The 25,686-nt window shown below is 37.5% G+C and overlaps 1 protein-coding gene and 1 long non-coding RNA gene across 3 annotated transcripts in view; one reads left to right on the top strand and one right to left on the bottom strand.

Annotated features, from left to right (window-relative positions):
* MRPL1 (mitochondrial ribosomal protein L1) overlaps positions 1-25,686 on the bottom strand; it is a 101,095-nt gene that overhangs the window by 11,256 nt on the left and 64,153 nt on the right. For both annotated transcript variants that reach the window (XM_027058944.2, XM_015074380.3), the window contains exon 8: positions 2,693-2,774. In XM_027058944.2, the coding sequence (XP_026914745.1) occupies positions 2,693-2,774 (82 nt within the window). The remainder of the gene's footprint in view (positions 1-2,692; positions 2,775-25,686) is intronic.
* Positions 6,780-24,695, top strand: LOC128314525 (uncharacterized). Its single transcript, XR_008296268.1, has 3 exons — positions 6,780-7,176; positions 8,603-8,716; positions 22,286-24,695. It is a non-coding gene; the product is annotated as an uncharacterized LOC128314525 (long non-coding RNA).

The following is a 25,686-nucleotide window of genomic DNA, read 5'->3' on the forward strand; positions in this document are numbered from 1 at the left end:
AAAAAATTAAAAATAGACCTACCCTATGACCCAGCAGTAGCACTGCTAGGAATTTACCCAAGAGATACAGGAGTACTGATGCATAGGGGCACTTGTACCCCAATGTTTATAGTAGCACTCTCAACAATAGCCAAATTGTGGAAAGAGCCTAAATGTCCATCAACTGATGAATGGATAAAGAAATTGTGGTTTATATACACAATGGAATACTACGTGGCAATGAGAAAGAATGAAATATGGCCCTTTGTAGCAACATGGATGGAACTGGAGAGTGTGATGCTAAGTAAAATAAGCCATACAGAGAAAGACAGATACCATATGTTTTCACTCTTATGTGGATCCTGAGAAACTTCACAGAAACCCATTGGGGAGGGGAAGGAAAAAAAAAAAAAAAGAGGTTAGAGTGGGAGAGAGCCAAAGCATAAGAGACTCTTAAAAACTGAGAACAAACTGAGGGTCGATGGCGGGTGGGAGGGAGGGGAGGGTGGGTGATGGGTATTGAGGAGGGCACCTTTTGGGATGAGCACTGGGTGTTGTATGGAAACCAATCTGACAATAAACTTCATATATTGAAAAAAAAAATAAAAATAAAATTGGGCAGAGAATCTAGACATTTTCCCATTTCATGGCAAATAGGCACCAAAGATGCTCAACATCATTAATCACCAGGGAAATGAAAATTAAAATCACAATGAGTTATGACCTCATACCTGTCAGAATGGCTATTATCAAAAATAACAAGTGTTGGCAAGGATGTGGAGAAAAAGGGAACTCTCATGCACTGTTGGTGGGAATGTAAATTTGTGCAGACCCTGGAAAACAGTATGGGGATTCCTCAAAAAATTAGAAACAGACAACCATATGATCTAGCAATTCAACTTTTCAGTATCAATCTGAAGAAAATGAACACACTAGTATCAAAAGATATATGCACCCCTATGTTCCTTGTGGCATTATGTACAATAGCCAAGATACGGAAACAACCTAAGTGACCATCTATACATGAATGAATAAAGATGGGGGGTACACACATACACACACACACCACAACGGAATACTACAATACTATTCAGACATATTAAAGAATGAAATCTTACTATTTATGACATTAATGGACTTGAGAGTATTATGCTAAGTGAAATGAGTCAGAAAGACAAATATCAATGATTTCACTTATAAGTAAACTCTGAAAAAACAAAACAAACTGACAAAACCAAACCAAACCCAGTCTCATAGATACAGAGAACAGAGTGGTGGTTGCCAGGAGGGGAAGGGTATGAGGGGAGGGGGCAAAGTGGGTGAAGGGGATCAAGAGATACAAACATTCAATTATGAAATAAATAAGTCATGGGGATGTAATGTACAGCACAAGGGATACAATCAATAATGGTCTATTAACCTTGTATGGTGACAGATGGTAACTAGACTTATGTGGTGATCAATTTGCAACATATACAAATGTTGAATCACTACGTTGTACACATGAAACTAAAACAATATTGTAGGTCAATTACACTTCAATTAAAAAAATGACAAAAGAGTATACATTGGTTTTTGAGATTTACTGTCCATCATTCCACTCCTGTGACAGCCTCAGAAGATCCTATACTGAAATCAAACTGCTCCGTGCAATATAAGAATGCGTACACATACAATTACTAAGTACTATGGCCATATCTATGACAGCAGAATTAACAAATGAGGTATTTATTCACCAGTGTGTGTAACTCCCAAAGAGATAAAAAAATAGCTTAAGATTGTGTTTTAATTATACACTTGGTTATAAAACTAAACCTGACAGAGTCCTATAAGGCTAAGTCTATAAATGAAGAGTCTATAGTGTAATGAACCCTTTTTTTGGCTGCAACCAGCCAGGAGAGAAATATGCACAGACTATGCACAGCACATAATGGAATAATAAGGACACTGTAGGTGTTCCTAGCCTATTAAACAGCTTCCATATCTCAACCAAGTTTCACTGCTCTCCATGAATCACTGTTTGTAAGAAATGTCTCTCAGGACATAATTAAAAACTTTGTTCTTTTCTAATGTAAGTAAGATTAAGAAAGACAATTGCTAATGCCAGTGACAAAGTGAATGGTCTGGACTCAAAATATTTCATAAATGATTTTAGTTTCTATTTAACACTACTGTAAGTTTAAGGTGATCAGTTACAGTTTTCTTTCAAAGTTTATTACATTTAATGATAGAAATAATGTGGGAATTTACAAAGATTTCATGATATGTTTCTTATTCATGTTAAAGAGGTCTCTTATCCAAACAACTACAGCAACATGTTAATAAGGTAATTAGGAATCCTTTGGAGAATTAAATTTTATTTATTTAATCCCTGAAAATACTACTGCTGTTGTATATTGTACTTGTATATCAGCTTGATTGTTTTCTTAGTATTTTACACTTTTTTAAAGTTTATTTATCTATTTATTTTTAGAGAGAGAGAGAGAGGCAGGGGGTGGGGGCGGCGGGGTGGGGGGGGGAGAATCCCAAACAGGCTCCATGCTGTCAGTACAGAGCTCGATGAAAGGTTCAATCCCATGAACCATGAAATCATGACTTATGCCAAAATCAAGAGTCGGATGCTTAAACAACTGAGCCACCCAGGCACCCCAATATTTTACATTTCTAAAGAAACACAGAGCTATAGGGAAATCTACCCAAGCAAACCACTCACCCAAACTGAGTGGTCTGTGCTTACAAACTTCACTGATAACTGCTTGCAGATTTGCCACTATCTGGTCACTTGGCATATCGAGCTGAAAGAAAAGGATATATAACGTTAATAATGTGAAAGTGAGAAGACAATACAACTTTTAGTAACTGCATCAGTATTTATTTTAGGCAGTGTCTTTCAAATATTCAACTAATGCGAACTATCTATTAAAAGACCTTACTCTGGAAGAAAAAGTTTCTGTAACTCTTCTTTTAGAATGCTACATTCACATGTCCTTACATGTCAAGACTTAATTATCTTATGGAACATGTCATAGTAAAGTATTTTGAAGTTGTTCTACTTGAGACTCCTTAATTTCCAAGTAATTTCCCCAAAGCACATCCTGAGACAGAATATACCATCCCCTGATCCCTACTCCCAAGGAATTAGTGATATTTCCTCTTGAAGTTTTTTTATTAATTTACTTTTACAGGAAACTAAGAAAATGTTTAGAAATTCATGCTTTCAGGAATACAAAGTAAAACTACTTAACACACACACTCACACATCACATATCTGATACAGAGACATTTTCAGTATGCTATGGTAACACTCTATGCGGTAATAATTACCCCACTACTCAACAAAAATTACAGTAAGTAAATATATACTGAACAAGCACTACTCATAAAACTCCAAAACCTAGCTCCTAAATTTGTAAAGTCCCTGTGTTTATCATTCAAATTCAATGCATGTTACTCTTCTAAAATACACTACTTAAATTAGTTATATTCCATCCCAGTGTTTAAAGGATTTTAAGCTTTGTCAAATGAATCAATTTTTTAAAATTCGTGTAAAACTCATAATAGCATAACTGGCAAAAATCACATGGTAACAGTTCAAGTTCAAGCAAGGTTTCTGTTTTCCAACGACTCTGAGACCATTGCAAGAAATGTGCTGGGTAATAAGCATAAAGAGAATTCCTCATGAAAAAATTATTCTCATTACCAACAGACATTTATTTGACACTCACTTGAACATGATGCAATACCAAACTCTAAATGAGAAGGTTTGGACATTATTGGAGGAATTTTCTACTTTATGCCAATCCTTAAGTGGGAGTTCTAATAGGAAAAAAAAAATCAAGCAATGCTTAATTCACCTTCTGAAGTCCACAGAACTTGCAGATTTTAATCTGCAGTGAATCAAGTAGTTCACTGGCAGAAAGGCACCTTACATTTGCTATGTTAAAAATCAAATCAGTCATTGAAAAAAAATTAAAAGAAATGGGGTGCCTGGGTGGGTCAGTCGGTTAGGCATCTGATTTCGGCTCAGGTCATGATCTCGCCGTTCGTGAGTTCAAGCTGTGCATCTGGCTCTGTGCTGACAGCTCAGAGCCTAGAGCCTGCTTCCAATTCTGTCTCTCCCTCACTCTCTGACCCTCCCCCGCTTGTACTCTGTCTCTCTCTCTCTCAAAAATAAACATTAAAAAAAAATTTTAATCAAAACAAAAACCTTATTCTCCACATTAATCAAATTGTCCTTTTTATCATCCACTGAAGTAACAGTTACGGCTCTAGTAAGTTCGTTCACCCTTTGTTAAAGACCTACAGCTACCTTAAATTTGGGAAAGTGATACAAGAAAAAGCAAGATGTCCAACATATTTTTTTTACTATTTAATAACTATTAAGTTATGCTCTACATTGTTATACTATCTATAATACACTAAACTCAACTATACTTTCTGTAGACTTATACTGCCTACAGTAAGCTAAAATAAAATGCTACACAAATGCAACATGTGCTTTAGAAATACAAAACAAAGACTTCCTCAGCAACTTTCAGAACTAGGATACCTTCAATGATTTCATTAAGTTCTAAAATATGTAAAAAAGTTTTTAAACATAGTTTACATTTTTGTCCAAATTTTAGCACCTCTAATCTTTAGTACTGTATCCTCTGTGGAATTTTAAAATATATTTATAACCATAATACTTCATTTTACCTTTTCTTTTAGATATTACACAAAATTATGAAAAATTATATATATATTATGAAATATATATTATATATTATATATATGACTTACATAATAACTTATTTTTTTAATTTCTTTAATGTTTATTTATTTTTGAGAGAGAGACAGAGAGACAGAGCATGAGTGGGGGAGGGGCAGAGAGACCAGGGAGACACAGAATCCAAAGCAGGCTCCTGTCTTTGAGCTGTCAGCACAGAGCCCGACAAAGGGCTCGAACCCACAAACCGCAAGATCATGACCTGAACTGAAGTCAGCTTAACCAACTGAGCCACCCACGCATCCCTAACTATGATTACTTAATTGGCTACTGATGCTAAGATAATTATGGACCAAAAAAAAAAAAAAAGTATGCATGCATGAATTTTATCAAAACTTGCACAGGAAATGTACTTGGGCTGACAGTAATCTAGAGAGAACTCAGGAAAGCAACATTTGCAAGCTTCTCTACCAATATCTCAGTTACTCTGCACTTCCATGGTGCTCTCATACAGTATTCTCATGCAAAAAGGCAAGGATGAACCATTTTGAGGAGATGGTATTATCTGTTAGATTCTCAGTATCAGAGCATAAGACTTGGTACAGCAGGAAAGAAAAAAAAATGGGACTGGTGGACCTTGACTATGGTAAGCACTGTATTTGCATATGTGCATATGTGTGTATTTGAATATCTAATAGTCACAATACTATCTATGTTTAGCTAAAGACTGTTTACTATAGGGCAAGACAGTTATTCCTCATTCTGTAGCACACATGGTGTCAAGAAATGAAAATTCTGAATCCTACTTCTGCTTAACATCCCTCCCTTATTATGTCAGAAATAATTCCCTAAGCAGACTAGAAGGAAGATTTACCAAAGATGTTTGGGTGGAGGTGAACTCTGTGACTCTCTTTGCTTTAACTATCAGATTTTCATCTTTCCATGCAATTCCTAACCTGTCTTCATGAGTTTCTACAATTATGAGAAACTAAAAATCTGCTGTTCCTGACCATTTTTTAATCCCTTTGAGATGCAGATGTATGCAAGGCAAACTGTATTCATGAAAGTGTCTAAGGCAACGATTTTTTTTCCAGGTTTTTAAATTCCAATTGGTTAACATCAGTGTAATACTAGTTTCAGGTGTAGAACTTAGTGATTCATCACTTACATATAACACCCAGTGCTCATCTCAACAAGTGCCCTCACTTAATGCCCATCACTCATTTAGCCCATCCCCCCCCAACTCCAGTCCAGCAGTCCTCAGTTTGTTCTCCATAGTTAACAGTCTGTTTTCTGCATTGCCTCTCTTTTTCTTTCCCCTATGCTCATCTGTTGTTGTTCTTTTTAAATTTTTTTTTTAACATTTATTTTTGAGAAACAGGGCATGAGCAGGAAAGGGGCAGCGAGAGGGAAACACAGCATTAGCAGCAGGCTCCAGGCTCTGAGCATTCTCTACAGAGCTCAAAGTGGGGCTCGAACCCATGAACCATGAGGTCATGACCTGAGCTGAAGTCAGACACTCGACCTACTGAGCCACACAGCTGCCCCACCTGTTTTAAGTTCCACAAATGAGTGAAATCACATGTGACTGACTTATTTCACTTGGCATAATACTCTCCAGCTCCATCCACATCCTTACAAATGGCAAGATTCCATTCTTTTTGATGGCTGAGTAGTATCCCATTGAGTGTGTGTGTGTGTGTGTGTGTGTGTGTGTGTGTGTGTGTGTGTGTGTCTGTATATGTACACATCTTCTTTATCCATTCACCAGTCAATAGACATTTGGGCTCTTTCCATAACTTGGCTATTGTTGATATGCTGCTGTAAATATCCAGGTGCATGTATCCCTTCAAATCAGTATTTTTGTATCCTCTGGGTAAAACCGGCTAGTGCAATTGCTGGATCAAAGGGTAGTTCTATTTTTAACTTTCTGAGGAACCTCCATGTGTTTTTCAGAGTAGCTGCACCAGTTTGCATTCCCACCAACGGTGCAAGAGGGTTCCCCTTTTTCAGCATCCTTGTCAACATCTATTTCCTGTGTTGTTAATTTTAGCCATTCTGACAGGTGTGAGGTGATATTTCATTGTGGTATTGATTTGCATTTCCCCGACGATGAGTGATGTTGAGCATCTTTTCATGTGTCTGTTAGCCACCTGTATGTCTTCTTTGGAAAAATGTCTATTCATGTCTTCTGCTCATTTTTTAAAAAAATATTTAATTTTGAAAAAGAGAGAGAGAGAGAGAGAGTAGGGAAGGGGCAGAGAGAGAGGGAGACAGAGTATCTGAAGCGGACATCGTGCTGACAGCAGAGAGCCCAATACAGGGCTCAAACTCACAAACTGCAAGATCATGACCTAAGCCGAAGTCAGGCTTTTAACTGACTGAACCACCCAGGCACCCCATCCTCTGCCCATTTTTTAATTGGATTGTTTTTTGGATGTTGAGTTTGAGAAGTTCTTTACAGATCTTGGATACTAACCCCTTACCAGGTATATCATTTGCAAATATCTTTTTCCATTCCAAAGTTTGCCTTTTGGTTTTGTTCACAGTTTTCCTTCCTGTGCAGAAGCTTTTCATCTTGATGTAAGTCCCAGTAGTCTGTTTTTGCTTTTGTTTCCCTGGCCTCGGGAGATGTATTAGATCCCTGGCTGTGACCTTTTCTTGTTTTTTCTTTTGAAACAAATTCCTCCATCTTGGCATTTCGTCTCTGTCTTCTGTGTATTATGAAAGCCTGTAATGTTTCCTGATCCTGAGAGTAATGGCTTTATGAAGAAGAGGGAATCTAATTTTCAGGGCCTAGCACTTCAAGAAGTGTCTCTGGCGTGTGCTGCGTGCACTCTGCTGCTGTGTTATGGCTGCTCTATTCCTCAGGTCAGTCCTCTCTCTGCAGAGTTTCTCGTTGGCTGCAGTGGGGAGCATTTGGACCTTAGCCAGAAATGTGGCAAGTTTTAACTAGGTGTGCTCTAGTCAGCTTGCTAAAAGAGACCTGATGCCATTTCTACTAGACTTGAAGTTTTGCAGAACTCTATGGTCAGCAGACATAGTGGGTGTGGGGGCTTGTGCTGGTCTTCTCGGGGAGGGGTCCCGCTGGCACCAGTCGTTAGGCAAACTTACCCCAGCAGAGCACAGGGTGGGCGGGACTTGGTGTTCAACAGGTTAGGCAGCCAATGTTGGCACTGTGCTGTTTACTGAAGTTGGTTTATGCTGAGGGGTTGGGGGAGTGAAATGGTGCCCACCAGTTCTTTTGTCCCTGGACAGGCAATGCCACCTCTCACAGATGCGCTCCAAAATGTACTCACAGTCCCTCCCCACTCCTTAGGTGATCTTCAGATTGCACAGCTTGCCCTGGGTTGTTTGCCTGCCTCCACTCCAGGAGTAGGACAGCATCCTCAGGTCTTTATTACAGCCAAGCCTGGGGACCTTTGAAAACTCCAGTCTTGGAGCCCCAGTGGCTGCAAAAACTCAAAATTCAGCCCCTCTCCTTTTCCCAGCCAATGGCTTTGGGGAAGTGTTCTTGTATTTATCCCTGTGTGTTCCACTCTCTCTCTCTGGCCTTTCTCCACAACCAGGACTCCCTCCCCTCTGCAGCACCCTTGATCAGATACATTTCTCTCCTAAACCAGGTCTCCACACTTCCTACCTTCCTCCAAGCAGCCTCTTCTCTCCCTCGAATTGTGGAGTTTGTTCTATCAGTCCTCAGGTCAATTTCTTGAGTATTCAGAATGATTTCAGAATTACCTAGCTGTGTGCAAGGAGGACAAGGCAAGCCTAGGGTCCTCCTACGATGCAACCATCTTAGCTCCATCTTAACTCTGCCCCGCCCAAGCAATGACTCTTAAACTTTTTTGGGTCATGAAACCTCACTCCAGAAAACTGCACACAAGCACACAAAAAAATTACCCTATGCTTTCACAGGCTTCATGGATTATCTGATTAAAAGAAAGGGGAAGAGAGAAGAAAGGCTTCTGAAAAAAGTGTGTCAGCTAAAAGGGATCCCTAGTCACACTTTTGAGAACTGCTAGCCAAAAGGTAAGTCTTAAAATATTTTGGAAGACTAAGGACTACAGTGTAGGAAAATAATCTGACTGAATTTTTTACCTTTTACAGAGGATAAAAAGAAAATACACACACAAGCAAAATACATATACATGATTTTTAAACAATCACATGATCCTCCTAAAGTGGCCAACTACTGTCACTATAAATGTTCTGACAGCCTCTAAATGTATGATCATCTCTAAGTGGAAACTGTAAAGAGGACTGCTCCTTTGGAAAGCACTTGTTAGAACATCTGGCCTCCCAAATCTCTTCCAAATGCAATGTTCTAAGATTCTGCAGATGGGCCAATCCTCTTAATCACCATGACTCCTTACAGTCTAAACCAACGAAAGGAAGATAATCTGTGTGTCCTCTTTACAACATTAAGGAAAGTAATAATAATAATAATTGATTGATTGAGCAGCTCTATTTATTGAGTAAATTCTCTGAGCCAAGCTCTATTCTAAGCATTAAACATTCTCATTCATTTCTCCTAAGAATCCTTTTAAATAGGAACTACTGCAATTGCTCTCTTACCATTAGAAACTGAGACCTAGGGGGCTCCTGGGGAGCTCAGTCAGTGGAGTGTCTGACTCTTGACTTACGCTCAGGTCATGATCTCGTGGTTGGTGGGACTGAGTTCCACATCAGGTCTGTGCTATCAGCCTGCTTGGGATTCTCTCTCTCTCTCTCTCTCTCTCTCTCTCTCTCTCTCTCTCTCCCAAAATAAATAAAAACTTTAAGAAAAAGAAAAGAAAAGAAACAGACTTGGAAAACTTTGTTAACTTATCCAAGTGCACACACCCTGGTAAGAAGTGGCTCAGCAGCTATGTTCATGAGCTCTAAAGGCAGAGAAATGTAAATCTGAACCCCATTTCCTCTACCTTGTGACCATGGACACAGTTTTTAAGTGTTGGTAATTCTTACGAAAGATGAAGTATAAGTTTTGGGAAAATACAAAAGGAGTTTGTTATAAACTAAGAGCTGAAAAAGAGGAAACTAAGTGAAATACTTAATGGAAAAGAATATGCATTTAAGTGGGAAAAATATGAATTTTTCTTTCTGCCAAATGAATCCTTTACTACCCTCCAAGCTTTTAGGTGGTTACACCCTATCATTCAGCAACCCTTTCTTGGCCCCCACTCTGTCCATCATCATTCTGGAAGCTAGAAACAGTAAGATGAGTAAGAATCAAAACTTGCCCTCAGGGAGCTTAGAATCTGGTCACTAAAATACAACATCACAGGTGACGCTCTAACTATATGAACAACGTTCTACAAGGGCACAGAGGAAGAAGTGATGGACTTTGACAGAGAAGGCTACCCAAAGAAGGTGATACATGGGCTTAAAGATTAAGTTAGTCTTAAAAGATGAAAAGTTTTGAGGAACAATGAGGATCTTCCAGGCAGAAGGAGCAGCATGAGCTAATGTGATAACAAGGTAGAACAGGTTACCATTAAGTGACTCATTATATCTAGGCCTAGGGTTGCAAACTCAAACTCAAATGCCTACAGTGGCCAGACCAGGTAATGTGCAGGATTGAAGAGGCCTAGGTTTGAGTGCATATGTCTACAACACCTGTGTGACACAGGCTGTGCAGAGGTGGATAGCAACACTCCATATGGAGGAGATAGTAAGCTACTCGACACTAATAAACTGTTACACTGAGGGCTGTGGGTCCACTGTTACCAGAATCCCTGACTTGTCAAGAACCAGAAACCTGAAGTTCTTTGTGATATCATCTAGTTTTTAAATGCTGATTCAAGAAAACAAAACAAAACCACTATCCAGGCCCAATAAAATAAGTTTGGGGACCTAATTCAGCCTGTAAGCTGCCAATTGGTAACTCCAGACTTTAGCCTGCCTCCCTGAAAATAGCAAGAAATGCTAAATTTGAAATTGATGTAGTGATTCGAGACTACAAAGAGATGTGAATATAAAGACTTTATTTAGAACTGCGAGCAGTGAGAAGCTATACAATGTTTCTTAGCAGACAAATGGTATATCTGATCAGTCTTACAAAGAATTCTAGAGGAAGGGTATGCGTAAAACAGTTGGCAAACTTTCTCTATGAATGGTCAGATGGTAAATATTTGGGGCTTTGCAGGCCAAACAGTCTGTGTTGCAACTACTCAATTCTGCTATTTTAGCAAGAAAGAAGCCATAGACAATACACAAATGAATGACTGCACCTGTGTTCCAACAAAACGCTACTTACAAAGACACGTGGAGAGCTAGAAATGGTCCCCAGGCCAGTTTGCAAACCCCTGATGTGGAAGACAGACTGAAGGATGTTTGAGGAAGTGAATGGGCAAAAAAAGCCATTAATTTTTGTGCGATGAAAAAGATTTTTGTTTTGTTTGGTTAACAGAAAGCTTTGTTGGGTGCTGAGAGATTTTTGGTATCCTACTATGTATCCATCTACTATGCAGATGAAGCAAAAAAAAAAATGTTTTGTCAGGCTAAGAATTGCATTGCCATTTAAAGTAACAGTAGGGAAAATGCTTAGCAACTGTTTTAACAGCTGTTGTAAGCTTAGATATGTGTTTGGAAGAAGATGTTGCATGGGGCTTTTCTGGAAGTTTCTTCAGGACTGATTATCAGGTCCTAAATATGAAAGCAAAAAAAGGCATTTAATACCCTATATTCTAAAGAAAGATACCAACAATTAAGGCCGCCAAAAAGGTGCTATTATAATCAACACCTACCTAGTAGAAGCAGGCCAAGTGAGGGGAGGCAAGGCTCCAAGAAGCTACTCTGTGGAGATGGGGGGGCACCTGTCAGAAGGGGAGACTAGTGGGCTGAACATGTGGTATTAAAGACCTCAAACCAATAAGGGCTGGCCAGAGAAGCAGCAATGATCAAGTGGGGGCAACAAATTCAGGCAGATAAGCAGAGGCATGTGCCTTTCCTGCCTTAATACCCCAGGGTAGTCAGGCCTGAGAAACAGATTGGGGCAAAGTATCTCACAAGTGAATCAAGTCATTGCAGAACTCTAAGGTCTAGAGTGGGAGGTTTTGTGAGTGAAGACTTCATAAGCCCTCCTCACATCAGATCACATGAACAATAAAAACCTAGTTCCAAACTGAGCAAGGGAAATCTTTGCATGGGAGATTAGAGTTCTGAACTGCATCAGACTGCACTTGTAATTACTGACAGTCACTGGAAACTATGAGATCTATCTAATGTGCCAGGGAAGGGAACACAGAAAGGAAATCATACTCATGGCACAATAAGAAAATGGAGGAAACTATTCCATGTTTGTATTCCACTAAATTCAGACTTCAATAGTTATAAATTTATACATACTACTTCTATACATATGAAAGACATGTCAAGATTAAAAAGCAGTTAAATTGGCCTTTTTTAGGTGTACAGTTGCACACATTGTAACTCACACATACAATTGAGTAACCACCATAATACAGGATACAGAAAAAACTTCCTGATGTGATCTCTTAGCTACTGCTACCCTCGCAAACCCTGATATGTCACTATATAGTTTTGTCTTCTCAAAAATGTCATACAAATAAATAACAGTATGTAACCTTTCCTCTTTTCTTTCCTCTGTAATGTTTTAAAAACTGTGCTGAAAATACAAAAAATTTACCACTGTAATTATTTTGAAGTATACAGTTCAGTGGTATTAAGTACATTCTCATTTTTGTGCAACTCTCACCACCATCTACCTCCAGAACTTTTTCCATCTTTCTTGTCTAAAAGTAGGGCACCTGTCGATGGATGAATGGATAAAGAAGATGTGGTGTGTGTGTGTATATATATATATACACACACACACAATGGAGTATTACTTGGCAATCAAAAAGAATGAAATCTTGCCATCTGCAACTACGTGGATGCAACTAGAGGGTACTACGCTAAATGAAATTAGTCAGAGAAAGACAAAAATCATATGACTTCACTCATATGACTTTAAGATGCAAAACAGATGAACATAAGGGAAAGGAAGCAAAAATAATATAAAAACAGGGAGGGGGACAAAAACATAAGAGACTCCTAAATATGGAGAACAAACAGAGGGTTACTGGAGGGGTTGTGGGAGGGGGGATGGGCTAAATGGGAAAGGGGCATTAAGGAATCTACTCCTGAAATCATTGTTGTACTATATGCTAACTAACTTGGATTTTAAATAAATACATACATACATAGATACATACATACATAGATACATACATACATACATACATACATACATACATACATGAATAAGGGGCGCCTGTGTGGCTCAGTCAGTTGAGCAGCTAACTCTTGATTTTAGTTCAGGTCATAATCTGACAGTCGTGAGATCAAGCCCCGCGGCGGGGTCCACATTAGGCGTGGAGCCTGCTTGAGATTCTCTCTCTCCCTCTGCCCCTCTCCCACTCACGCTCTCTTTCTCTCAAAAAATTAAAACTGTGCACCCATTAAACACTATTTTCCCCATTCTCCCTTTCCCCATCCCCTGGCACACTTTAGAGACTTTGCATGTTCAGTTCCAGAACCACCACAATAAAGTGGAATATTGCAATCAAGTGAATCACCGTTCTACTGTCTGTCTCTATGAACAGGGTGGCTCTTGGTACCTCAAATAAGTGGGATCATAGAGTATCCTTTGTCAACTGGTTTACTTCACTTAGCATAATGTCTTCAAGGTTCATACATGTTACACATAGCATGTGTCAAATTTCCTTCCTTCTTAAGACTGAATAACATTCCATGGTACATACAGACATACCTCATTTTCTTAAGCTTCACTTTATTGTACTTTACAGACACTACATTTTGAAAGTTTGTGGCAACCCTATGTCGAACAAGTTAATTGGCACCATTTTTCCAACAGCATTTACTCAATTCATACCTCAGTCATATTCTGGTAATTCTCACAATAGTTCAAACTTTTTCATTATTATATTTGTTATGGAGTCAATCGATGCAGGAAACTGCATTATTGACTTGTTTTAAGAAACTGCCACAGCCATCTCAACCTTTGGCAATCACTGCCCTGATCAGTCAGCACCCATCAGCATCAAAGCAGAATGTCTTGATATCAACAGAAAGATTACAACTCGCTGAAAGCTCAGATGATGGTTAGGATTTTTTAGCAATGAACTATTTTTTAATTGTTCTTTTAGACATAATGCTGTTTCACACCTTAACAGACCACGTATAGTATAAAAATAACTTTCATATGCAGTGAGAAACCAAAAAATTCATTTGATTCACTTGATTGCAATATTCCACTTTATTGTGGTGGTTCTGGAACTGAACATGCAAAATCTCTAAAGTGTGCCTGAATATACGTTTTGTTTATCCATTCGTCTGTCATGGACACTTGGGTTGCTTCCACTTTTTGGCTATTTGAATAATGCTCTTATGAACATGGCTCTACATACACCTGAGTTCCTGCTTTCAATTCTTTTGGGTATATATAAGTAGAATCTATGGATCTACTGTAATTCTATGTTTAATTTTTTGAGGAACTGTCATGTCATTTTCCATGGCAACTGCACTATTTTATATCCCTACCAGCAATGCACAAGGGTCCCGATTTCTCTGTATCCTTGCCAACACTTATTTCTGGGGTTTTTTTGATAACAGCTATCTCAATAGGTGTGAAGTAGTATCTCACTTTGGTTTTAATTTGCATTTTCCTGTTGGTTAATGATGCCGAGCATCTTTTCATGTCTTTATTGGCCATTTGTATATCTTATTTGGAAAAATGTGTATTCAGATCGTTTGCTCACTTTTTGAATTATTTATCATTTTATTACTGAGTTACAGTGGCCCCCCTTTATCCATGGGAAACAAGACCCCCAGTGAATGCCTCAAACTGAAGATAATACCAAACCTCTAAATTATGTTTTTTCCTATACATTCATATCTGTGATAAAGTTTAACTTACAAATTAAGCACAGTTAAGAGATGAACAATAATAAAATAGAACAATTATAACAATATTCTGTAATAAAAGTTATGTGAATGTGGTCTCTCTCAAAACATGTTATTGTACTATGCTCACCCTGGTGATGATAGGGGATGATAAAATGCCTACATGATAAGGTGAAGTGAGGTGAGTGACACAGGTGTTGTGATATAGTGTTAGGCTGTCAGTGATCTCCTGACAGTGCATCAAGGGACCATCTGCCTCCAGACTGCAGTTGACCATGGAGAATTGAAACTGTGGAAAGATAAACCACGGATAAGGGGGGACTACTGTACAAGAGTTCTTCATGTATTCTAGATACAAGTCTCTTACCATATATACATGATTTGCAGATATTTTCTGCTATTCATTTGGCTGCCTTTTCACTCTGATATTGTCCTTAGATGTACAAAACTTTTAAATTTTGATGAAGTCCAATTTATCTCTTTTGTCGCCTGTGCTTTTGGTGTCAGTATATATAATCTTTTGAGACTACTTTCACTTGGGTTATAGAATGTAACCTTCTGGGATTCATTTAGGTGGTTCCATCAACAGCTCACACCCTTTTTTTTTTTTTTTCCAACGTTTATTTATTTTTGGGACAGAGAGAGACAGAGCATGAACGGGGGAGGGGCAGAGAGAGAGGGAGACACAGAATCGGAAACAGGCTCCAGGCTCTGAGCCATCAGCCCAGAGCCTGACACGGGGCTCGAACTCACGGACTGCGAGATCGTGACCTGGCTGAAGTCGGACACTTAACTGACTGCACCACCCAGGCGCCCCAAGCTCACACCCTTTTTATCACTGAGTAGTAGTCCACTGTACGATGTACCAGACAGGTTTTTTTTAATCCATTCACATATAGAAGGACAACTGAGTTTTTCCCAGCTTTTGATGATTATCAATAACAGTTCCTATAAACATGTGTTCAGATATTTGTGTGAACTTAAGTTTTGATTTTACTTTAAATGCTTCAACTCTATGGGATAAAACCCCAGAAAATTTGTGGGCTATACAATATATGTTTAGCTTTATAAGATACTACCAAACTGTTTCACAGAGTGGCTATACCACTTTGTACTTCTACCAGAGAAGTGTGAGAGTTTGTCCATAATTATATCATTATTTAAGTAATTTTCTGCATGACACTTCCTTCTTTTTGGGACACCAATAATATGAAAGTTAGATCTTTGTTACTGGCCTCTAGGACTCTAAGGCTTTATCTTTTTTTCCAATCTTTTGTCTTTGTTTCTCAGATTGGATAATTCCTATGATCTATTTTCAAGTTATATCCTCTGTCATCTCTATTAATTTCATCTCCAGTAGTTCATAAACAATTTTCATCAGGTCCCTTTCCCAGGTTGATCTTCCCAGTACTTTCTGGTTCCCTGAGGCTCTCCTTTTGGAATCCTGCCCAGAAAGCTGGGGCTTTATTTACCCCATTTTGCTACTTATTCTCTGTAACTGTTCCTGCATTGGGAGCCAACTGACAGAACAGAAAGAGAAAAAAAGCAAAGACAGTGTGCCCTATCCTCTTGTGACCTCAGATCCTCCAGTCAGAAAGGAAGGTTCCCCTGTCTCAAATTTTAGGTACCTGTATCCTCTTCGGCACCAACTGTCCTCATTAGGATGCATTATCTCTATTTCTCAAGCCTGAGGTAAAGGGCTTCTCCCGAAGCTCTGTCTGCACCAATGTCCACTTCTCAGTTTCAAACTATGTTGAGAACAGGTCATGTGACAACACAAGAGAAACATGGCAAACTCACCACCAGTAGTGAGTGGTGGTACTTCAAATTCTAGTCTTCCCTAATACACCTGCTACTATTTACTTTTCAGAGTCTTCAAATAGCTACTCCATGCATTCTGTCCAGGTTTTATGATAGTTGCATTCAGTGCGAGACAGGTTGTCATGTGATTACATCATCTCACCTGGAACCACAACTTCAGGCTTATGTATTATGTATTTATATTTTAGGGTTGGCAAACTTTTTCTGCAAAGAACCAGATGGCAAATATTTTAGGCTTTTAAGGCCACATATGATTTTTGCTGCATATTCCTTTTTTTTGACACCCCTTTTTTAAAAGACCATTCTAAGCTCACAAGTAGTACAAAAACAGACCAAAGAGCCACTGTTTGCCAACTCCTGTATTAGAATACATTATTTGTCTCCAAATATATACAAATTCATGCAAAGACAAGTTGTGATATGAGTTATGCTTTACATCACTTTAACAAATTCCTTATCTTTGCCAAAATCTAAATGGGGGAAGGAGGGTGCTCTCAGGCAAAAGCAACTTTCATCATTGCTTATAATAAAGCTACTTAGAAAATGCTTAATTTTGTCCTTCTTTCTTTCTTTTTTTTTTAAACGAGGCTCCACACCCAATGGGGGAGGTGAATTCATGACCTTGGAATCAAGAGTCAGAGGCTCTACCAACTGAGCCAGCCAGGTCCTCTTTATGTTTCTATTTAATATATTTGATAATTCACAATAGGGTCTTATTGGTGTTTTATTATTTACTGCAAATACTATATTAGTGAATGTTATTTGTTTGAAAGTAACACTAATGAAACTCACAAGGAATTATCTTTCAAATCTATTCAATTTCTTCTCCCAACATTTGAATAAAGACAGAATTCAGTAAAAGCTATCAAACTTATCACTGGCTTTTGAAATAAAGTTAACAGGGGCACCTGGGTGGCTCAGTCAGTTAAGTGTCCAACTTCAGCTAGGTCATGATCTCGTCGTTTGCACGTTCGAGCCCCCTGTCAGGCTCTGTGCTGACAGCTCAGAGCCTTGAGTCTGCTTCGGATTCTGTTCCTTCCTCTCTCTCTGTCCCTCCCCTGCTTGTGCTCTGTCTCCCTCGGTCTCAAAAATAAATAAACATAAAAAAAATTTTTTTAATGAAATAAAGTTAACAAAAGAAAGCTGTTTATGCAATATACTGACAACTACTTATTAAAAAATGAATTAACAAACAAAGGGAAGCAAGTTAGTTTACTCCCCTTTTACACGTTATCACACAAATATTTTTCAGCATGTTATTCTATTAATCAGTGATCACTACATTATTGCGTTAATACAATGAATTAAAAAGAAAAGTTAGCTATTTCTCTCAAATGTTATGGTTTTTCTTATGCTACAATTTATATCTGGTAAAAGGTGAAACTCACACTTTGAATTCCCAAAAGTTCTAGGAAATTATCTAATTTCATAACAGTATATAGGTAAGAAAACTAGAAGTGATAATAAACAATTTTTGATTTAATACTCCTACTGGGAAGAACACTGATAAATATCCATCCAAAAGATATAATGTAAAAAATACTATAAGGATTATTCATCCCAGTTAAATATGCATAGCTCTCACAATAAGGGATCAAGCAGAATGCTGGCACATATTGGGTTCTGGATAAATAGTTTCTCTTTCCTCTTTTTTAGCCTCATACGCTTGGAAATCTAAGATCTATTGCCAATCTACTTCCTTCACTTTTTTTTTTAATGTTTATTTATTTTTGAGAGACAGAAACAGAGCACGAGTGAGGAAGGAGCAGAGAGAGAGGGAGACACAGAATCCAAAGCAGGCTCCAGGCTCTGAGCTGTCAGCACAGAGCCCGATGCAGGGCTTGAACCCATGAACCTCGAGATCATGACCTGAGCTGAAGTCGGCACTTAACTGACTGAGCCACCCAGGCACCACCCCCCACCCCGACCCCGACTTCTTTCACTTTTAATATGAACAAGCACAGAATTTGACTTTACGTTCTATATTTTCTTCTCTTTTTAATTCCCTTATCTATGACACAGCATGCTGTAGTATACCACCAATAATGTAACAAAAGAGAAGTTAATTATCAACTGGAAGGAATGGAAAAAAAGGAGAGGGGAAGTAGCATTGAGCTATGAACCAATGGCCTACCACCTTTTATCCAACTGTTGCTTGTATCTAACTGCTTTAAGCAATATTCCGAGCTTGCCACTTTCTCAACTTACAGGCCTCACTGCTGTAAAACAACCCTTCAATTTCCAGGTACTATGTTATCCACACCTTGCTGTTCAACTGAACTTCAGCACATTCACTTTTCCTGTTGTAACATGTTTGCTAAAACTGGAGGCTCTGATTTCAACATAAGATTTCACTATGTTTACATTCCCTTGCCCTGAACTTGTTTATTTTTGTTATAATATACTTCAGCTTTTATCAGCTGCCACATTAACAATATTCTTGCCACAAAACAATTCACTATTACATAAGCAAAGCATAGTGATACATGCCTATGAATGAACCATGTCCACAACCTTAAAAAGGAGAGAAAAGCACATCAAAGTCATTGCCTTTATATTAAGTGTGTCAAAGATCCAAGTATTTTTGAAATCTGAACAAGAAACACCAGTTAAATCAGGTCTTGGCATGATACAGTATAAATGTAAATCTGAGCTGTCTTGCCCTGTTTTTTTCCTTTTAGAAAATGAGTATAGGTTTTATCTGCCAATACCATTAACATTTACAAGTCTTCAAAATCTGGTTATTTATGTGATTGTAAAAGGGCTACAGCTGTTTGTATTTATTTATTTATTTTTTGAATGTTTACTTATTTTTGAGAGACATAGAAAGACAGAGTGCGAGCTGGGGAGGGACAGAGAGAAAAGGAGACAGAGAATCTGAAGCAGGCTCCAGGCTCTGAACTGTCAGCACAGAGCCTGAAGCAGGCCTTGAATTCAAGCCGTGAGATCATGCACGACCTGAGCCGAAGTCAGACACTTAATTGACTGAGCCACCCAGGGGTGCCCCTACAGCTGTTTTTCTTTAATGTTATGATAACTGTGCATGTCAAAGCTGGTCTATGACATAATGTATATTTTAAAGATAGTCTTCAAATTTTCGATCATATTCAGAGAAGTTTTTAGAAGTCTTCCTCATTGCAATTTATTCAAGGTTTTATGTTCTAAGTATATATTAATTAAAAGAATAGAGGGGTGCCTGGGTGGCTCAGTTGGTTAAACCTTGGACTTCTACTCAGGTCATGATCTCACAGTTCATGAGTTCAAGCCCTGAATCGGGCTCTGTGCTGACAGCTCAGAGCCTGGAGCCTGCTTTGGATTCTGGAGTCTCTTCTGGAGTCTGCTGGAGTCTCCTTCTCTCTCTGCCCCTCTCCCACTTGTACTCTCTCTCTCTCTCTCTCTCAAAAATAACATTAAAACAAAATAAAAAAAAAAGAATAGAAATAGTTTCTAAACAGAAAAAGAGCAAATGACATACATATTTTTAAAGTACATAGTTGCTTTAGAATACTCTCCTTTTTTTACTTGATTTTTTTTTACTTGATACTAGTGGAATCTTGTCCTGTGATATAAGAAAATAAATAGGAAAAGTAGGACTCCATTCACTTAAAGGAGGAATCAGTATTTCATAATAAACTTACTAATGCCACTAACTTGGAATTAGTAATAATTCAGAGACTGTCAAATATGTTTTTAAAAAATTTATAATGTAACAATTTAACAATATAAGATTACAGAAAAACACTTAAACATCTTTAGAGAACAAACTTTTATATTAAAAGTTGTTTTTAAATAAATAATTAATTAAAGATATAGCATTATTAACTCAGGCAACATCTACCAGACAGCTTTTGATTAGATACCGTATGTAATCAAAGTTAATTAACTCACATGTCACTGAGAAACTATTCTGTGGTATTCATTTCCCACTAATTCATACTAATTTTCCCATAAATTTAATTATATTTTCATCTTCCCAACATGTAGGTGGATAGCCAAAGAGAGAGGGAAGACTAGAAATGAGGTAAGAAAAGCAAAAATAAAGACAGGGAAGAAGAAAATAAAAAAGAAAAACTTCAAAGAGCTATTAAAAGAAAAAAATAAATAAAAAAGTAAAGAGAGGGTATGGAAGAAAGAAGGGAAAGGGGAACCTGAAAATAAATCTGACTGCTAAACAGTACTACCACTACTGCTATTATTATTATTACTACTATTATTGTTGTTGTTGTTGTTGTTATTATTGAACCAAGACTCATCTAATCTCCTCCTGCCAGAGTTCTGAAAGCCAAGTCAAGGGAGAAGAGGGCAGGGGATGGGGGGAAGAATTTCTCAGCATTCGATATACATAGATTCACTTATCTCCATTTTCAATTTTAACTCCTGATCTCCCCCAGCTTAGAAACTCTCTCTTTTAATCTTTCCAACCATCTGCCAGCATGGGAAAGGGCAGTCAGCCAGTGTCATGAAGTATGTAAGAATCTTCAATAGTTTTCAACGAATCTCCCTTATTTCAGAGGTCTCTTGCCCCATTCCCAGACATGCCACTAATACCTGGTTCCAGAAGTATCTAAAGCCAGATCCTGAGCCTTTTTAAAGATTCTAAAATTTAGACTGTACTAATTTTTTGACTTTCTCCATTGTTGACTTACATTTGGCATCTTCTAATCAGTTATCACTGTGGTGTTCAATCCACTATCTTTACCTGGAAGGCTCATAATACATGCTATTTTCAAGTGTCATTGGTATACTTGAAAACAGACTATTAATGTTATGCCACAGGCCACAATGAAAGACTCAAGAAATTTTTAAAAGTAGAAACTACAAAGGGTGCATTCTTCAACAAGAAGGCAGTCAAACTAGAGTACAACAAAAAGTTAAACAAGCTAAAAAAATTTCCAAATTTTAAAATATTCTGCCAAATAAGTTTAAAAAGTACCATGACACATTATTTTAAAAATGACAAAAAAAACCCTAAATATAAAAACATATAGAGAGGCAAATTCATATTTAAACTCTTTCATTAATAAAAATAAAAACTCAAATCTCATACAAAATTTAGAAAATTAAAAAACCAACAAGAGCAAAAATCTCAGGATAACAGGATAAAGAAAAACAACAAATCAATAAATTATAAATAGAAAAAGTACCGATAAATAAATTCTAAAAGCCATATTAAAAAATAAAACTACTTTGGGGGCACCTGGGTGGCTTAGTCAGTTAAGCATCCAACTTCAGCTCACGTCATGATCTCACAGTTTGTGGGTTTGAGGCCCCCGTCGGACTCTGTGCTGACAGCTCAGAGCCTGGAGCCTGCTTTGGATTCTGTGTCTCCCTCTCCCTCTGACCCTCTCCTTGCACTCTGTCTCTCTCCCTCTGTCTCTCTCTCAAAAAACTAAATAAACATTAAAATAAAATTAAAAAAAATTACTTTGGAAAGCATATACACATAGGAGAATGTTCTAAGGTTCTACATGAGAAAATAGGGGTGAAGTGTTACGATGTCTGCAACTTAATTTTATGTGTTTCAGAAAATAAAAAGGTTATCTACTACGTTCGCTAAGCAAACTACTTTTACTACTTTTTCTAAGCAAATGCAACAAAAGTGGTGAATTTAGGTGATGAGAATATAGTATGTAGGTGTTCATGGTACTATTCTTTCAACTTTTCCATTCATTTAAATTTTTTCAAAATAAAAAACTGAAGAAAAGTATGAAGACATTGGGGGTATTTACAAATAAGAGCTTAACTAGAAGTAAGAATTTCTAAAGCAATAAATTCCAAGAAAATGTGTGGTATTTAATTTCTTTACTTTCTTACCAGAAATATAATGAATATGGTTTAATTTCCTTTCAGATTTTCTTTTCTAAAGTGCTATGAACCCAAGGAGCCTGCAGTGTTCTCCGATAAAATGAAGATAAAACACCAAGATTCCTGATTTTATGGTTTTTCATAAAATATTATAATGAAAAATCACTTTATTTTAACATTTATTTATTTATGAAAGACAGAGAGAGAGAGACAGAGCGTGAGCAGGAAAGGGGCAAAGAGAGAGGGAAACACATAATCCGAAGCAGGCTCCAGGCTCTGAGCTATCAGTACAGAGCCCAACACAGGGCTCCAACTCAGGAAAGGCAAGATCACGACCTGAGCCTAAGTTGGATGCTCAACCGACTGAGCCGCCCAGATCCCCCTGAAAAGTCATTTTAAAAATCCTCACTTTAGGGGTGACTGGGTAGCTCAGTCGGTGAGGTATATGACTCTTGATTTCGGCTGAGGTCATGTTTTCACTGTTGACAAGATTGAACCCTGTGCTGGGCTCTGTGCTGACAGCATGGGGCTTGCTTGGGATTCTCTCTCTCCCTATCTCTGCCACTCCCCAGCTCACGCTCTCTCTCTCAAAATAAATAAATAAACATTTTTTAAAAAAATCCTCACTTTAGGGGTGCTTGGGTGGCTTAGTCAATTAAGCATCTGACTCTTGATTTCAGCTCAGGTCATGATCCTGGGTCATGGGATCCTGCGTCAGTCCTGCGTCAGGCTCCACACTAAGCTTCATGAAGCCTGCTTGGGATTCTCTCTCTCACTCTCTCTCCTTTGCCCCTCTTCCCCACTAACATGCTTGCATTCTCTCTAAAATTAAAAATTTTTTTTAAATCCTCACCTTATGTACCTGTATACTAGAAAATAATTCCTTTGAAAAGTTAGAAAAAGTTAACTGAAAATATATAGTAGGCCCTCACTAACCATTCTTTTGAAGGTCAAACACATTTTATAATGTATGGAAAATTCTGACAAGTTGCTGTGCTGACAGCAAAACACTTAAGAAGCCAAAACTACAAAAACAAATTAATCTGAAACTAAGTAGATTCACAGCACACTGCACCCTTTAAAAGGTCCAGTGCTCACTACAATGCAAATCTATGTCTTTATCCTTAAACTTGATCCAACTTTGTTAATCACAAAAGATTTTTCAACTAGAATTCATTTGAAAATCAAAGCCTAAAACCTATGAAAACTATAATAAGTACTTTTACATATGTAAGATACTAATAAACTGGACTTAGACATAAAAGTTAGCTTAGTTGCTATTTGAAAACATATATACAGAAACACGGGTCTGATTTTATAGGCTCTTTTAGGAGTATGTATAATAGGCCATGAGAGGCATATAATTCATTATGATATTAAATTGTATGATAGGTTAAATACACCAAGTAAGCAACTACAAATTTTCCTTTAAACTATAGTACATGTCCTCTCTTCTGGATAAATGCTTTCTACTACAAGTCTTAATGTGCCATATTTTATAGCTCTAGTAATTTCTTCCTAATGAAAAGTTCTGTCCCTTGATCTGCACCCGTTCTCAGCACTACAACATTACCATGCTTGTTTCTGAAATATGTGAGACAGTCAACATTAATCAAAGTGAAAGGAGACAGAGAACATTTTAGTATTTGATAAATATAAAAATACTCTATGTATCTCTGTAAGATGGAAAATCCAATATTAATAGAAAATTAGAAAGAATTTTCACCTTAAAATGAGGGAAAATAAGAAATAAAGGAAAATAATAAGAGAGCATATCAACAAGGCAGCTGTCCTATAATTACACTTAGAAGTGTTCTGAAAAAGTAGGCTAGAGGCCAAGTATGTTAAATCACACAAGAAATCTATCAGTGAGAAAAAAATAAGGCATGTTCTGAAAGCCTCACAGCTAACATAAAATGGATTTGTGGTATGTTATAAAATACTAATAGGCACCCTGTGAAAAGTACTTCAAAGTCTTTATTCTGGCAGGTTTATGCTTTAATATCTGGACACAGTTTAATTTTGTTGTGTAATGTCAAAATATACACTAGGCTAAGCATTCATATAAATAGAGGACAGGATTCTTAACTCTGACTCTCATTCTGAGAAATTTGACAAATTACACTTTTTACTTTCAATATTACTCCATTAAGATTGTTTGAAAAGTTAGGTCTAAATCAGTCAAATTTTTATAATAGAAGACACTGATTCACTATCTATACATTTAAAATGGCTTTTAATTACTTCCAACTGATCTTCAATTGGCAGCAGCTTTTGTTATTCATACATTTGTACATTCATTCAACAATTACTTATTGAGCACCTATGATCTACTGGGGATACAGCAACAAACAAAATGAACAAAAATTCCTTTCATTTTCTTATTCTTTAAGGTTTCTTGGCTCCTCCTTGGCTGTACCAAAACCTTAATTGTTTCCCAAATCCAGCCAGTCTTTTTTTAAATAAAGTTTTTTCTGGGCACATGGCCACTCAGCTAGCACAGACCTTCGGCTAAAGCCATGTGAATTAGTTCTGAAGCACGGTATGCGGGCAGAACTGACGAGGTCAGTGGTTCACATGCTTGAAAGAAAGATGCTTTCTCTCCACCTCCTTCTTGCCTCCTTCACACAGGCGACACATGTTATTGGCAAGATTCAACCACACAGAATAAAAAATGCTGGGAGATGGGAAAACAGCAACAACAACAACAACAAGGGCGGGGGGGGGGGGGGGTGTGGTGCGGAAAGGGAAAGAACCTTGACCCCTGGATGACTCTGGGACAGAACAACCCTAAGCTACCCACCAACTAGCTCAAACCTGGGAGAAAAGTAAGTTTCTACAGTGGTTAAGTCACTGTTATTTGGTCCCTTAAAACAGCTGAACCAATAGAGATGTATAGCAGTCCACTTGTCATTTTGTGTATTATTATGAAAAACGATCCTTAATTTACCTGGTATATATTTTCAAACTCCTCATAGAAGCCATCCTTGACCTACTTGCTGCTATGATTACATAAATCACTGCTCTTTTTTTTTTTAATGCAACTTCTTCACATTTTATACATATTTCTATTTTTACACTTATCACACTTTCCTATAATTTATTTCCATACTTATCTCACTACTAGGTACCTTTCTTAAGAAAAAAGGTATTATTCTTTTTTTGTATCACATTGTGTCTGGCACAGAGTCAGTACTTAATATTTGTTAAATAAAATTTATACATTAAATTGGTTGTTTCTTGTTTTTATTTTTTTTATTTTTTAAATTAGGTTGTAAATGAACTAATTTTTCCTATTCAGAGATACAGTTTAAGAAAAATCAATAAATGAGGATTTTTTTTATGTACGAAGCAGTGAAAATCTCTAGTTCTTTATGGGTCAGAAAAATCAGTCCCAAACACTGGATAGAAAAGACCTTATTTTCAATAATTAGCAAATGCCAGGC

The sequence above is a fragment of the Acinonyx jubatus genome, chromosome B1 (assembly GCF_027475565.1).
Source record: "Acinonyx jubatus isolate Ajub_Pintada_27869175 chromosome B1, VMU_Ajub_asm_v1.0, whole genome shotgun sequence".
In the NCBI taxonomy this organism is placed as follows: Eukaryota; Metazoa; Chordata; class Mammalia; order Carnivora; family Felidae; genus Acinonyx; species Acinonyx jubatus.